The sequence below is a fragment of the Hibiscus syriacus genome, unplaced genomic scaffold (assembly GCF_006381635.1).
Source record: "Hibiscus syriacus cultivar Baekdansim isolate YM2019G1 unplaced genomic scaffold, ASM638163v2 tig00111780_pilon, whole genome shotgun sequence".
In the NCBI taxonomy this organism is placed as follows: Eukaryota; Viridiplantae; Streptophyta; class Magnoliopsida; order Malvales; family Malvaceae; genus Hibiscus; species Hibiscus syriacus.
In genome coordinates this window covers 431,203-447,499 of record NW_024063177.1, presented here as the reverse complement: position 1 = coordinate 447,499, position 16,297 = coordinate 431,203, and the positions used below count along the sequence as shown (strand labels likewise).

General features: G+C 35.4%; 2 protein-coding genes, 2 long non-coding RNA genes, 1 other non-coding gene and 1 pseudogene across 6 annotated transcripts; 3 read left to right on the top strand and 3 right to left on the bottom strand.

Annotated features, from left to right (window-relative positions):
* Window positions 1-1,350: 1,350 nt before the first annotated feature.
* On the top strand, window positions 1,351-1,930 carry LOC120170497. The gene is made up of 2 exons (XR_005520769.1): window positions 1,351-1,448; window positions 1,600-1,930. It is a non-coding gene; the product is annotated as an uncharacterized LOC120170497 (long non-coding RNA).
* Window positions 1,354-1,427, bottom strand: TRNAK-CUU. Its single transcript has one exon. It is a non-coding gene; the product is annotated as a tRNA-Lys (tRNA).
* Window positions 1,931-3,855: 1,925 nt separating the features above from the next.
* LOC120170520 lies at window positions 3,856-7,136 on the bottom strand (annotated as a pseudogene).
* On the top strand, window positions 6,437-16,055 carry LOC120170521. Its single transcript, XR_005520772.1, has 3 exons — window positions 6,437-6,568; window positions 7,629-7,630; window positions 16,039-16,055. It is a non-coding gene; the product is annotated as an uncharacterized LOC120170521 (long non-coding RNA).
* On the bottom strand, window positions 8,404-11,848 carry LOC120170518. Of its 2 annotated transcripts, XM_039178456.1 has the most exons (7): window positions 11,673-11,848; window positions 11,330-11,639; window positions 10,908-11,008; window positions 10,071-10,168; window positions 9,445-9,647; window positions 9,149-9,201; window positions 8,404-8,605 (listed from the first exon to the last, which is right to left on the bottom strand). In XM_039178456.1, the coding sequence occupies exons 1-7, from the start codon at window positions 11,706-11,708 to the stop codon at window positions 8,573-8,575; spliced, it is 834 nt and encodes a 277-aa protein (XP_039034387.1). In that variant the 5' UTR covers window positions 11,709-11,848; the 3' UTR covers window positions 8,404-8,572. The 2 variants fall into 2 exon arrangements, with proteins under 2 accessions (XP_039034387.1, XP_039034386.1); XM_039178455.1 differs by having other exon boundaries at window positions 11,330-11,848.
* LOC120170519 lies at window positions 13,225-14,698 on the top strand. Its single transcript, XM_039178457.1, has 2 exons — window positions 13,225-13,242; window positions 13,428-14,698. The coding sequence occupies exon 2, from the start codon at window positions 13,773-13,775 to the stop codon at window positions 14,397-14,399; it is 627 nt and encodes a 208-aa protein (XP_039034388.1). The 5' UTR covers window positions 13,225-13,242; window positions 13,428-13,772; the 3' UTR covers window positions 14,400-14,698.
* Window positions 16,056-16,297: the final 242 nt, after the last annotated feature.

The window sequence follows — 16,297 nt, the reverse complement described above, 5'->3', positions numbered from 1 at the left end:
CTTTGCGATCTCTGTGATTCTACCGCCCATATGTATTGTTGGCTTGGGGACGACCGTACCTGATGTGACTTTTGTCAATTGCTCTTTCTAGGTCCGAACATGACAAACGAAGATGATACTGAAACCGATGATCAAATGTTCTCTGCTAACTGTAATGTAAAATTGCATCTGAGACAGATGTTTCGATTTTTATATGGTTCGAGAATTAAATATCCCAGGGCTCAATGGACATATTGCATCGTCATGTTCTAATTATTCGCCTCTGGTATAATTCCTGGAAGGGAAAGCAGTGGGGTAGATGAAGCAAGTCGTCCTAGTAGGAATACTGTGGGTAATTCAACTGAATCAGTTGCAAGAACATTGCGCCTTTGTCGCAATGTACATAGCGGATACAAGTTCTTCATGAAACTGGCGTTCACTGCAAATAGATCAATCATTAAGTTTCTCTTATGGTGTGGCTGAACCTGGGATGGAAGCGTGGGAAAGATAATTGCTGAAGTGTTCATCACGATCAATTGAATCACAATCATCAATTCAACAAGTCAACAACCAACTTCTCGAGGCAATTCTATTCTGCCCAAGGAAGATTTGTATGATATTGATAAGGCATGGAAAATGACTTGTATGACAACTAGTAGTTCTAATCAGAACTCAACAAAACTCCCTTGCCTCGGAAGTACGTCGAAAGAGGCAATCAGCAGTTCAGGTCTTCATACATCAAAAATGCACCAGAATGAGGAAAGAACAGGAAAACAGAAGCAGTACGAGTATCATTATCATGAGAGGGAAAGGGAAAAGCACAAATCTCCAGATAGATGTGGAAAAGCAAAAGAGGATAGTTATGAATATTGGACCGAGTGATAATGTTCTTTCTTCTCGTTCACCTCGATTTCTTCAACCTTTTTCATCTGCAAAGGTTCAAATTCAGAATGGTTGCTATCATGTAAATGATCCAGGGCTAAAAATACACAAAGTAAATCTAGAATCATCATCTTCAATAAACACAGAGGGCAGATCTGGTTCTAGTAGCCTGGTTGGTTCAGTGTCAAGAGGACTACAAATCCATTGGATTCCAACTTGGAGGCGGGTGTGAATAAATTAGATATACCGGAGGAGAATTGGGTTGGACAGGAGTTGTTCTAAAGCAAGGATAAAAAGGATGATGATGTCAAAAGTGAGATACAAGCCCTTGTTAAACTTAATTTAAAGCTCCTAAGCAAAGACAAACAAAAAAATTAGCTGACCCTATTCCCATATGTAATGGGGTAAGGGGGAGGTAGGATAGTAGGTTGCCCCCAACGTCAGGTTGAGAGCAGCTTTCTTGGGAGACCTCCGATAGTCAGAATTATGAATTGTCCACCGTGGGACTCGATCCCACGACCACAAGGTTAAGAGCCTTGCGCTCTTACCAACTAAGCTGGACGGGCAATTCAAAGACAAACAATTAGGTATAATCACTAACTTCAAACTGTATTATCCAAAGGTTTTTAACACTTTGCCTGAAAGATATTTTATTTTGCTTTGCCCTTACAAAATCATGTTATCATGCCTTGGCCATTTTTTTGGTTTAGCAAAATGTATTATGCTTTGTGTCTGCAGGAGTTGATGCGTTCAAAGACATTGCTAGGCTTGCCACCCATACAAACTTGGCAGCATGCGGTTTCCAGCACTCAAAATCCCGTGTCCGCTCTTTTCCAAGCCTGGTATGTAGCCATAGCGATGATATTAAACTGCAACATAAGTCTACTTTGATGCCAAATTCTTGCCGAGAGAGTTTTTATGTTTTCGTAAAGAATGTTGTTCGCTCCATTATGGTTGAGAAGGGTCAGGCTAGATCATCATAAGTTCATCACAACCTAGACATATGTTACATGCATATCTAAATGGGATATATTGTTTATCGTCTTACCACAAAAGCCGATTCTGCTCTCATCGGGCTGTTGGCTATTTCTCTGTATAACAATTGTGAGTCGGTATTGGAAGCTAATTTATTGACACTGATTATTTCAAAGAACACTGAGTTGGGAAGCATGTATATGAAGTAGCAAAGTAGAATGGCTTGTTTTATTTCTTCTTCCTTAACAATATATTGCACAAGAAAACTATATATTCCCGGCACCAGAATCTTTTATTGTTCAGATCTTAAAATCTACATCCAACAGGACATTTAACCTACTCAAAATTGACATGATGTCCCAAGCCTCTGTCTCTGTCCAGTCTTTCGAGACCTTCGGTTGGCAAAAGATGGGCGAAGGAGCTCGTTTAACTTTACAATGAAGAGATTCCATTCTTCCTCGTTCATGACAGCAAACTTCACCGAAGGTCGTCATGGTCGGAAGCTGCTCATTTGCAGTTCTTCTCATCCTAGATGGGTCGCCTGCAGTATAAGTCCTTTCAGATTTTTGACCATGGCAGTGCAAGCCTTTCAGACTCGAGTTGCTAATTTATTCAAGGAAACAGAAAACCTTGAAGCGGTATGAAAGCAGTATTAATTTAGCTCTCGGGTTGGTTCTTTCATATTAATAGATGTTCGCAATTAACTTACATATGATGATTGAGTTGTGATAAAATCATTTGTCATTGTATCGTTGTATTTTATTGTCATGTTAGAATTAATAAGTTTATCCTTCATCACCCTCGTTTATACAATTAGTTTCCTTTTGAGTCTTCCTTTTGTATGATATTAATTACTTTTTTCATTTTGAATCTTTCTTTGTATGATCTTATTTCATATAAGACGAAGTAAATTTCCACATTTAGTAGTTTTCTACGATTAGTATTTATCAATCCAATCGTTGAATTTATCAATATAATTATAAATTTCGAATAAATCCAAAGCAAGATATATAGTAGAGCTGTCGTTATATACAATTTTATAAATTGTTCAACGAGTTAAACCCAAGCACCCATGGAAACGATCTTTTATAATTCTTGCTTGGGAAAAGCATATTTTTAATGCATTGAACCAATTCTATTAGTTTAATTACGCAATACTAAAAAAGCTAAACCTTATGAAACAAAATTGGTCTCTCATTATTATATAATCTCCTCCCAAAACTAAAACACAAGTTCTAAGGGACCACACCAGAAGTATTGAGGCAGCTGAGCCCTACACAAACATGGGGGAACAAAACATCCACTGTATCACCAAAAAATATAAAAGGGGAAACAAGGCAGTTGCAGTGTGCAATCACTCCTACAAATGTTTATGTTTACATTTTCAACCAATAAGTCACACACCTACACACCTAGGGACGGACGTAAAAATTCATGTCTCGGGTACAAACTATACTAGTAACAGATGTAAAAATTTATGTCCAGGGTGCGAACTAAAGAAGCTATAGAAAGATTGGGAGTGCGAAATTCAAAAATCAGGGACATGAAATTAGATTATAAATAGAAATTTTAAACTATATGAGAATTTAAAATTTCCAAAAGATCATCCATACCTTTTTCTATCCTTGCACACAACACGTTTACATAAGTATCATAGTAAATGGAAAGAGCCAAAACTCCCCAATAATGCAAAGGGGCATGTTTAAGTTGGCTTGATTGGTTAGGGTGTCACTTTCTAATGTGAGATTTTGACTGTCCTAATAAACAAAGACCAAGTCCAACAACATCAGTAATGGACAAACCAGAATTGACAAATGGCCTAAATTCATATGAAAGGGGACCATACTTTTCCCAAACCATAAGTTACTCAACACGAAATGTCGAGTGCCGGCCATTTAATTAACACGATAAGTGTAGTGAAGTTGTTATTCAATGCTCTCAACCATTCTTGCATTGATGAGGCCATGCTAGAAACAAATACAAATATGTCTCTGTAGGTTGTGACATGATGAATTCTAGAATACAAACTAGATCGTAAAGCAATCTAAAAAAAATGCAAGACAAAAGGGTAAGGGATTAACCTTCCAATCAGCCTCGATAATCCCAAATTTATACTTGCATCCCTCGTGTACAACACGTTTTGATCTGATATTAACCTATAATCGCAAGGCAGCTCTTCCATACATGATTCTTATTTGCATTTATTAAAATTTGTGTCCACCGGTTACTTCAGACCCTCTCAGGCTTTCTTCAGATTCTACCGTCTCCAATGATCTACGGAACTGAATCCTAGGAAGAAAAACCTTCATTGTAGTCATACTTGTGAAACTACCTTTAGGTTTTAAGTATGATGCCCAAGCAGGCTAGAGAAAAGCACTGATAATCATAACGTTTCCAGACAAAAAGATCATGTGCTACTCAGTTGACTGTGTGAAGGTTGCAAGCATTCTTCTGGGTTTGCATAGAAGTAATCCTCTTCTTTAGGTCTGTCGGGAATCACCAATCTTCGTGTTGGTTGGCCCATGCGACTTGCATGAGATTCTTTCACAGCATTTGAGAACTCATTCCAACTTAGGGATCCACTATTGTACTGATCTATCAGATCAACCAAAAGACTTCTGTCCAATAAATTGTTTGCTTATACCCCAGAAATCTGAATGAGCATTTTAAAAAAAACAATTGATATTCATGCCAAATAGCTTTAACAATGAAAAATGATAAAATCCGCTAGAAAATCGCTTGGCAAGAAACATTATGAACATCATTTACGAAATAGAGTAGTTGTAACATTCCTTGGCCCATGTTGCAACCATTGAAATTCGAATTGTTTAGTGGTCAGAACTAGACAAACAATTGTCCTCTTAATGGTAGAGATAAAAATGGGGATGATAGAACGTGGGTAGAGTTCAACTTTCTAAACTATTCATCTCATCTAAAGAAAAAGAACCACCGGATTATTTTAATTATACAAGAAATCTTCTGAACATATTAAGTGCAAAATTATCTGTACAACAGTACTGCGATGGCCTTCAACAACTTTAGCCATGTTTCCATCGTAAGTAGGAAAAAAATATCACTCTCCAATGACGCAAGATAATCTAAGGCCGCCATCTGGGACGAATGATTTTGAAAAAACCCAAGGTCTGATGGCTCCAATAGGGTCTCCTTTCTAACCTGTTTTAACAAACAAAAGGCCAATTACTGATACAGGATAAAAGAATTCAAAGATTATTACATTTCATTCCCTGATCTTCAACCTACCAATCTGGGATAACTATTATCAATTTCCAGAGCCTTAATATGAGGGCAGTTTCCTCAGGCGTCAAAGGGCACAAACCATCTTTCCTTTTCAAGTCAGAATTTATTATTTTTTTTCCACCAGGGATAAGCATATCTGCCAAAATAAGTTTTGGAGACTGGGATTAAACCTAAAGTTTAGGCCTGCTAGTCATTTAATTGTTAAAGATGCATGTAAACCTCACCTTCTTGTCAACTCCTCCACCTCCTCATTGTTGCAACCTTGGGTAAAACCCGAAAATGCCAACATGTCCATTTCATATCTAAGATGAAGTACTATAAAAGGGTCGTTTTGCCTCAGAAGCTTAATAACTCTTTTGCCTAAGTCCTCTATCTGAGTGGTAAATCTCAAAGCACTAAAATTTACACGACATGGCAGCTTCTGAACATCTAAAGGCTGTCCATTGTTGGCAATTCTAGTATCAGTTCTATTCAAATGTACAACTTTATACTTCTGTATCATAGGAAGAATCTGCATGTAATAGAGAACAAACATACTCCTTTAAGAGGACTCTTGGAGGAAGGAAAAGAACTGGGAAAGTGTATTACATTCTTAGAAAAGGGAATAAAGAAACAAGCTACATTAAATTGAAGTCTAAAATGATCTGGGTGCATATAAGACTTTGTAATGACAGTGAATGACCTGGTTACGGTAGTAGGATATATCAGACCAGCTAATTGGTGGCATGGAATACACCATCGCCATTTGGACTCTCCTCTTAAGCCTAGGAGGTGGCTCCTTCAATATACGAACCTCATCTCTCAATAATGTAATAAAATGACGCACATCAAATATATCTTGAAATTCACTACCATTTCAATATAAAGTATATTTAGAGATATGTAAGAAAAAATAATCCATGTTCACCAGGAATATATTTTAGACCACTTTCCATATTTATGAATGTGAGCAAAGCTTAGTTAGCAAACCTGAGATCAGCCCAGAAGGACGTTTTATCCAGCTCCGGAACTATAAGAGTGACATTCAAATATCTTGCAATGGTAACCATATCACAAATCTGTCAAGCAAACCCCAATATAGAAGAACACGGCATCAGTTTCCACATGGATTATACAACAAACAACTCGTGAACTTCTATAATCTAGAAAGAATTTCAAAGAATATATATAGTGCGATTTGATAGAGCACTCACTGCTGCTCGCATTTGATTGAGACCTCCATTACATGAAACAATTAAGTAACCATTGTTTTTATATATTCCTAATGTCAAAAAAAATCATGTCAATTCGAATCCAAATTCCATAACCAAAAGAATATAAACGCAAAAGAATACCAACGAATCCTAAAACTTTAATTGAAAAACTAGAAACAAAAGATCCTCGAGAAGACGACGGAAAAGATTGAATAAAACTGAGACATACGATACGATGTATGATCACTTGGGAGCATCAAATTTATATAAATCCAATCCGCGTATATCGAATGAAATGCACTCGAGCGAAATTCCCACGAAAATCTTACATTTTTTATTGCTTTCGTCTCCAGATTTAAGAATTAGAGAAAATTAACCGGTTTCCCTAGTTTCCACTTTCCAAAACTAGATTTTTATTTTTTGAAAACAAAGAAAGAAATATTAAGAACAGAGAAACTTACTTTTGGGAGGAATTACACGAGCAGGAACGGAGGGGACTGCGTCTTCAATGACGGAGAAGGATGAATCCTGGTGAGTGAAACAGGAAGGCCAGCCTTTAAGGACGCGCTGTCCCCACATCTCCCCTACGGCCGTTAATTGTACGATGCAAGTCCAAAGCAACACCGATGTGGTGGCGCGTATCATCCACAGCTTCATTCTCGAGCTCTTGAGCTTCTCCACTCTCTCCCCTCCGCCACCGCCGCCTTTCATTACTCCCATTCTCGTCCCTGCCTTCCTCCCTTTCCCTTCAACACTGCACATTTCCAGCAATAACCTCAATCTCCACCCTCCTCCACATCTCCCACCCGAAATCGATCAATGTAGGTTGATTCTCAGAAAATCCGCATCCAATTAACCACCTCGAAAGAACCAAAGAATCCGGAAAAAATCAATCAAAGAGATCCGATTCCTCCCTATCACAAATGAATCAACAACGATCTGAAAAATAAACAAATAGATTTTGGAAACCATCTTTAACCGATGTAATCAGTTTCCCAACGAGGAATTATCAAGCAGTGGCCGTTGAAACCCGTGCCTGCCTTCAAAGGTAAGCTCTATCAACGAGAGAGAAGAATATTTTTATATTAAAAACATAAAATAATGCCTTGGCTGCCTAATCATAAACGGTCCGGTCCGATTCGGCTCCCTTCAAATTGTTTAGGTCTACTAAGTTTTTTAAATTTTAAATATAAATTTTTATATAATTTTAAAATATAATATTATTGGAGTCATTTTCATTTATTTAAACAGAAGATATTTATTTCAATTAATTATTTTATGATGTAATGATAAATTTATTTTAGGTCAAGTCTATATTATATTAGTTTGGTTGTACTTGAGATGTTTACTTCTAATTATTTATAAATTTGATATTTGATTTATGGTCCTCTAATGTTAATTCTATTACAGTTGGTTTTTTGTTTGAATAAATTGTGTTTTATATCTAAAGAAAACAGCAAACTGCTATAAAAATATAAGAGTATCGGGAGAATGTAATACTCAGTCTAAAAGGCCTCAAACTATTCAAAGATTAGTATCAGCATGTCTTATTCTATTCATCTTCCTATCGTAAAATTTAAATTGAACAGTAACCTTCACCAAATTAAAAATATCATCCTCACTCCATCATATAACTTTACTTTGATTTCATGCAACTAAATTTATACATATTATACGAATATAGTTGCTTAAATCTAAACTCTTTAAAGTTTTACCATGATTGAATAAGTTCATGCAATTTATATGCTCTAATAGTTGAAACTATCATAGTTATAAGAGTAGTATTTATTAACTTTGGAATAATCAATTAATTTGTAGGGAGATTTATTTAATAAGAAAAGAAACTGAAAAAGATGAAGGTATTTTGGCGAGAACACGGTAAGAACAACTTCAAATCCCTAAATAATCCCCCGACCAACCCTATTTCACTTCTAAATACAATATTTTCCTAATTTTACCAAACAAAATTAAATACAATTATAATATTAAAAATACACGAAAAACAAGAATACACAAATGTATGCGTCAAAATCTATATGATGAATTATTAATAACTTTATAAAAATGATTATAAATATAAACTATAAGACAAACATAACCCGGATGCACGATGACCATGTCTTGACCGCTTTCGTAGACGAGAATGCGCAAAAAGAAACACCAATGGTTTCCTGTGTTATATGAATCACCTGCCAGCCCCTTTATTCTACAGAAAATGTTATAATCAGCAACATCCAGACATCTTCCAGATCTAATGGCAATGATTCACCATATTGAGACCGATTTCAGATCTTCTGTGATTTGACCTTCTCACCATCCTGCATGATGAGGGTAAGTAGGAGGAGCATGTTGACATGTCAAAATCGGAATTGGTTTACACGAAACTGTAATGCAAGGAAGACAAATATGTACATGCACAAACCATTACAAGCATTCATTTGAAAGATTGCGAAACTCATATCAACAGATAGTGGGAGCTTCAAGCGTATCGACACATCAAAGTTGGAATTAGTTCAAACAAAACCGTAAAGCAAGGAAGCCAAATATGTACTGCACTATACATCCAAGATTACACTCCTAAACCATCAACTGCATAATCATAAATCCTGGTCATATTAATATAAGAAGCCCGAATACCTCTTTTTCCTGTTTACTTTTCACTTTCAAATGGTAAAATGATTCTGTTTAAAGTGAAAACGGGTACCAGCCATAAAACCGAGAAGCTATGAGAATGCAGAAACCACATTACATTGCGTTGGATATTAAGTTACTTATACCGAATAATTTTCACTTTTAGCGAGTCCAATCCACCCAGAGATATGAAACAAAAAGATCAAGTTCATAAGCGGAACTGTGCTTACCAAACTGTCAGACATTTTACCAAAATCATCATCGAAGCCCTCATCTCCATCCTCTGAAGTGCCAAACAGATTATTAGCACATTTTATGAAAAGCAAGCCATGTAAAAACAAAAAGATGAAGTTAGTGTTGCTATTCATTTGCAGCGATTTATAGGTATATCAGCAATCTTGGCAGTAAAAACGGTGACGCAGACTCTAATACAGGAAAACATAATCTATTTCAAGTGAATTAAGACAATTGGCAAACCAACTTAATGTTTCAAGGGGGAAAAATGAACAAAGAGTACTATTCGTACCAGGGTCTTCATCACTGTCACCACCCAAAAGAAATGCATCTAGGTCTTGCTCCGTAAATGTGATTGAAGTTTCATTATGCAGTTTGGATCCCTTTGCCTGTGGTTGAGATGTCATTTCAATGTTTGAAGATTCCTTCACTTTTTTATTCAGGACTTTTTCTGCCGTGTTTCGTTCAACCTCTTCCATATACTGCTTCTCATACCTATATGGAAGCATATGTTAGTAGAGTTTACTGTGACAAAATAATGTTGACTAAAACATAAACAAATGCACATCACCGTAACAAAATCTCAAAAATGTACATTCACATCCAGATGACATGTACAATCACATGTGTTCTGATGAATTTCAAGTCAATTGAAAGAAATCAATAGTACAATTAAATAACTGCATTCCAAAGGCGAAACTATTCTTTGCTGGAATCATAATGTGTAACTTTTTCTTTGGGTTAAAAATTTTCTGAATTTTTAAAATACATCAACTAAAAGAAAATTGCACGGAAGCAATCATAATCTGAACTACCTATATTTTGGGAAAAGTTAATCTTAAACGAACTTGAGACGGAATAGTTTAAATTCAATAAAAGACAAAAGGGAGGCTTAACATGCAAAGACGGATTACTTACGGTGCAACATGACTGTTTACCAGTATAAAGTATATCCTCCAGAATTTCCTCTCTCTCATAACACGCGGGCACAACTCGAATCTTAACTTTGATATTTCCTGGAATATAACGTGAAAGCAATAAAAACATATTCTTAAGAAATCCTAGACCTAGTTACTGCAACAATCATTTTATACGAATATGCTCATGCATGTATGATTATGCTTACCAAGCTAACAGTACAAAGTTTAACTTCATAGTTTAAACGAAATACACACACATTAGACTGGTCATTTTGCCCATAAAGGCTTCAGAATAGAAATTCTGTTAAAAAATCAATGTAAAAAGAGAGCATCGCATAATGTTTTAATCCCAACAAAGATGGATCACTGAAGAAAATAACAGAAGAAATTTGCATTTTAACTAGATGCAAGAGGATTGAATTTTTTTATTCTTATTCTTGGAAAGTATCTTTCAATATCTCGTGGATTCTTTTCTCAACGATTCTAGAAATTTTGTAACTACCATTTTTCTATTACTAATACTACTTGGAAAATAAGTATGGGGCGTTTTAGAAGTTTTTCTGGTTCCAATGGATCACACATAACTAAATAGAGAACCACGAATGAGTGAAGAAACTTAATGGAAGTGCAATTATATGCAATTTATGCAGTTCTTGAATATAGTATTTTCAATGTTATATGCATATGGTTAATATTTTAATCATTCGGATTATAATTTACGATCTTAAAACCTTAAAATGAATTTACATACTTATAATAGGAATAGGACAACTGGTTTATTCAAAAAGGATTAAAAATGTCTTAGGAATTAAGGATGTCATAAACATGTATTTACCTTAACTGCTGAAAGTACAAGCTTGGCATGTTTTTCTTGCCATTCTGTAAGATCCTGCCTTACATTTGAGACTGTGGGAACATCAGACATTGGGGAATCATCTGCGAATAGAAAATGTTCATGAAATCAACTCAAGGTTATCAGCAGATTAAAGAAAAAGGTCCAATTTTTTTTCTTTTTTCCAATTTCAAAACTCTGTTTGAACTACCTATTCCAAAGATACAACATTGGAATTAAGCCTGAAGATGGTGCCATTGCATATGATATAATGAAAAGTTAAAATTTCTTTCTCAGTTCCTAAATTTTCAGAGGAAGCAATCAGAGAGCATTGACTTTTTAAACTTCCAATTTCGTTTTCCAGTTTTCCACTACCTACATTTTCTCAGCATTCAAACAAAGCTTAACAAAGCATATTCATTTACCAGGTAAAGGAAAATCTTGAAAGGTGCTCATAGTAATGCCCTTAACAAAATCCCTAAACTCTTCAGTAATCCCAAACCTCTCCAATTCCTTGTCTCTTTCCACCATCCCCTCCGGGTTTTCTGGCGGCGCTACCCCCTCGGCGAGCGACTTCTTGATGATTTCGGCTTGCTTCGCGGCTTCGGCTCTGATTTCTTCGGCCCGTTTGGACGCCTCAGCCGCGATCTCCTTCGAGCGTTTCATAGCCTCCGTTACTACATCTCCGAGCTTCGCGGGGCCTATAGAAAGCTCCGACGAGCGGCGAGCGGCTTCCTTTGTTATCTCCGAGGAGCGTTTCGCTGCTTCCTCAGCGAAGCAGCGAGCCTTGTTCCAGAAATCCATTTCGGCCCAAGACCAATGCTAAATCTCAAATTCTCTTCATTTTTCTCCTTCCATAGAATTTTTGGTTGGGATTGTTAGAAATTCAGAAGGAAGTGCAGAAATTGATATGCCAAGGCCGTGGTTGAGGTATCCACGTTTGCCATGACAATTATTTAGTTCTTAAATTTATAATTTTTGATATTTTTCATACTTATTTTATAAATAAATTAAATTCATAGTTTTTTAATTAAATATTGATATATAAAGCTTTGTATAATAAATTTATATGTTAATTTTTAAAGAATTTTTTAGATAGTATAATTTTAAAAAAATAGTTTGAAATTTCGAGATGATACATATATCTATTTATTATGGATTTGATTAAAATTATGCATAATGTCTCTATATTTATTTCATTGTTATACTATAATTATGTGACCTTCAAAAGATCTTTTAGAAAAAAAGTGAGAGATAGAGAGAAAAAAAGAAAGAAATTGCATGGCACATTGCCACATTCATAAGGTTATTCCTTTAAATGAAAAAAAATAGAAAGAGTTAACTTTAGTTAGGGTATTTAAAAATTAATATTTAATAAAAATTTTAATTTAGAATAATATATTATAAATATAATTATTTAAATTTTATTTTTTTAAATAACATTTTTTAATATTGAAACTATAATATTTTAATATTTAATTGTGATTAAATTATGCACAAAATAAATGATACTGATAGTAATAGTAATAGAATTATTATTAATTTTTAAAATCTAAAATTCAAGTATCATAAATATTAAAGATATAAATATTTAATATTAAATAAATAAAAATTATTTTTTAAATATATATTATCTTATACTAATATATATTAATTACGAAGTTAAATCACCCATAGATAGCTTAGCATACTACTAGACCACCAAAACCTTGGGGTAAACGCCAATGTCTATCCTTTCCTCCTCGTGATCTTTGGATTGGACCTCATTTATGTCCCAAAACCTAGTTTTTTCAAGAATCTTCTTCAGCCTCTTTAGATTGTTCCTTAAGTCACCAATTTTTAATCATTTTCATTCTCTCAACCCGTTTTGTAAGAATAAGTAAAGTATTAAAAAAAACACATTTCCATGGTTTTCAAAACTTCAGTTTCTCTATTTTTTTCTCCTCCACATATTTAATGACATGTAGGGGCTACATCAACCACGTGTAGGAGATAAAGACAAGCTCGTAAGCGGTACCAAAATTACCACTCCATAAATCAATGTCCATGGAACATCTAAAGATGTCTGCTTTTCCTGCCTTATCCTTTGTTTGTTTAATTTGACTTCCCCTTAATGAATGTCCTCGTGTCCCTATCTATGTCTGAAAATCCAAAAGTTTAACCAAATCAATAAAAGGCTCCGGGTTTTAATCTTTAATCCTTTTCTTTTAACCAAAACCAACACTTTCACTTTCCTTTTTTTAATATGTTTGAGTTGCCTACTTCAGCAGTCCAGCAATTGTCCCAGGTAACATGCAAAAAAGTTCAGACTCTTCAGCCATAGTTACTTGCTTACCAGGTTCACTTCTTCACTTTTAATTTACTGAATTTGCTGTAAACTATGGTAGTCGTTATGATTCTTTGCATCATTTTAGGGTCAATAATGGTTGTTTGAGATGATATTTGATTTGAGTTTTGCTTGTTTGCTGCAAATTTTGGTTCTAACCTGTGTGCTGATTTTGAGGTTTAATTTTGTGCTGATAGGTTTTGGTGTAAAATGTTGGTTTTAAGCATGAATTCCAAAAGACAAAGGCGGCCTAATGTTAGGTTGGGGGAGATAGGAGATGCATCTGCTGCTGTTGCATGTGGGTTTTCTCAGAACACTAGGGAAAATTTGGTTAAAAAAAGATGGAAACCTGATTTCCCAACTCTCATGAACATATATTTGATACTACGGTTGAGTTTTCTAAAGAGAAGTCTTCAGATTTCTTGAATTCCTACCCCGGGATTTCGCCGCGTATATCGTCCGATTTGCAGCAGAACAGAGAAAATAAGAATCCCAATTCGTCAAAATTGGGTTTTGATTTGGTTACCGCTGATGAAATCAACATGATGAAGGCTACTGTAAGTTTTGGCACCGTAACCAGGAAGAGTAGGGTCATGAAGCGGAGAGGGTGGAGCCAGGAAGGCAATAATTCCGTGTTTCTTCGCCGGGCTTGGACTCAGAGTTCTAAAGTTAACCCTGAATTTAGTAGTGAGGATCAGAAGGATTATGGTGAGGAGAAACAATTTATGGGAATCGAATCAAATGCTTGTGTGGATCATTACCTGGTTAATGATTTTCAGGACATATCGGATCATGATGCACAGGCTACCAGCAAAGATGCTTGTGAATACAATGGCGATGAACCCGGTTATGATAGTTGGCAACAAGGAAATGCTGACGATTGTTGGAAGGATGCTTGTTGTCAAGGAGATAATGTGCTTCTTAGATCTAGTGACGAATGGGACAGAACGGGACACAAGTGTAACGATGTAACTAGTGTCAAAAGATGGTTGGAGGACCTGGGGTTTGGTAGGTATGCCGGTATTTTCGAGATGCACGAGGTTGATGAGGAAGCCTTACCTATTCTTACTCTAGATGATCTCAAGGAGATGGGTGTATTTGCCGTCGGACATCGACGGAAATTGTACACTGCAATACAACAACTAAGAGGAAGCGATGTTTCTTCCTAAAAACTCTGAATAAATTGTAGATAGCCCTTTTCTCTTTAGTACTTCACCTCTTTCCTGCAGGAAAAAAAAGTGTCAAGACATGTATGTAACCTCTCAAAGTTTCTGACATGGTTTTTTCCTGGCTGTCAATGAAATAAGCCGTACTGGGTCATACTTTTGTATGTCTTGTGCGTTTCTTGTCACTGGCAAATATTAACTATGTATGTACATTATGTGAACTTAACGGTTGCTTTTGTTTCTGTTAAGTAACGACAATTTTGGGTCTAAATTAGAATGCAAGTTACATGAAAATCTTAATGGCAATGCTTTACTCTTTCATAAGTGAGAGCTTTATTGATAGCCTTCTTTTCTATAGTTAACGGTGCATGTAGTTTGTGTACGAATGGTAACTTGCTTCTTATTTAGGCATATAATTCAGTTCAATAATTGTGCTTATGTTGCCGCCTTCCACATTTAAAAGTCTCGGGATGATTCTGCATAGCTTACATATAGTTCAGTGACGACCGGAGAGGTATGAAACTGGTTCTATTTGGCATCAATTCATGCAAAGCTTAGGCACGAAGTTTATGTTTAATGCTAGCCACATTTCCATGACCTTTACTTCAAAACTGTATCTCTGTGTTTTTGCCGCTTGACCTTCTTTAGAGTATGCTTATGAATTGTCTTAATTGCTAATTATTTAGAGCTTTGAGCATTTAGCATCTGTAGTTTAATTTTATATGGATAGGTTTCAATGCTGTTGTTTTAGCTCTTTTCTGTACTATATTGTGCTTGATCTTGGAAGAAGGATGCGTGTTTATAGCCTGGAAAGGTGTATGCGGAACATTTACATGTTGGTTCCATGGTTCCTTTCCTCTGATCGTACCGCATTGTTTCCTCCTCAGGTAATGTGTTCCTTTACCATTCTATTGGTCCTTATTCTTTTCCTCTTTCCATGTGATCAAGTAGAGCCAATATGGAGAAATGCTATGCTTTCATTAGGTATTGCCCTATGTTCCAACTCTTCATTCTTTTACGTCCTCCGAACCCGTATTCGACCCATGTTCAGAAATGGGTACAAGAGTATGACCTCCATCGACTTTCAATACGTATGAAAGAGCTTAGAAAATTTGAACGTACTCATATGTATCGATACATACCGATACCTGACATGAGTACAAGTAACATAGGTATTGCCAATTCATTGCTTTACTTGTCCTTTTCTTTATATGTCCCTAACCCCATTTTGCTTCTTAGACTCTATTTTACATTGTTTCTCTCTTAATGTTTGATCTTAGTTTCGTCTTCGTCCCGTCCGAACCATTATTATTACATTCATGATGTAATAATAAGTACTAATAAAGTTAATTGAAAGCTTTGAATTAAAAGAAAATGAGAGGTTGATGTGACCAAGTACCGGAAGAGCACTCTTTAACCCCCACACTACCCCATGTGCATGTGATCGTGTTTTCTCTTATATCAACCAATTGGACCTTTCAAACTTGATTTTGATTGGATTTTGTCTCAAAAAATTTGAAGTTATTGAATTTATGAAACGGTCTTAGTCTTTGAGGTCTTGGATTGTAACGAACGTTGATTAGGGTATCGTTCCAAAAGAGTGTACGGATGATGCTGAAATGTTAAACAGACGTTTTCTTAGCATTATATAAAAGAAGATAAAAGATTACCGAGTATGGGCTGGGTTTGATTGATGGGAAATTAGGGTTCGTCCCCACAGATCGTATTTATTGTACTGATTTCAATAAGAATAAATCCGAGTAATATTTACACATCTTAAATTTAAATATATTTTAATTAAAATGTGTATATAATATCTTCTGGGCTACACAAAATTAACATACGTTAAAAAATAATTTTTTATTTTTTTCTTAGAATAATTTAAGATAATTATAAAATAA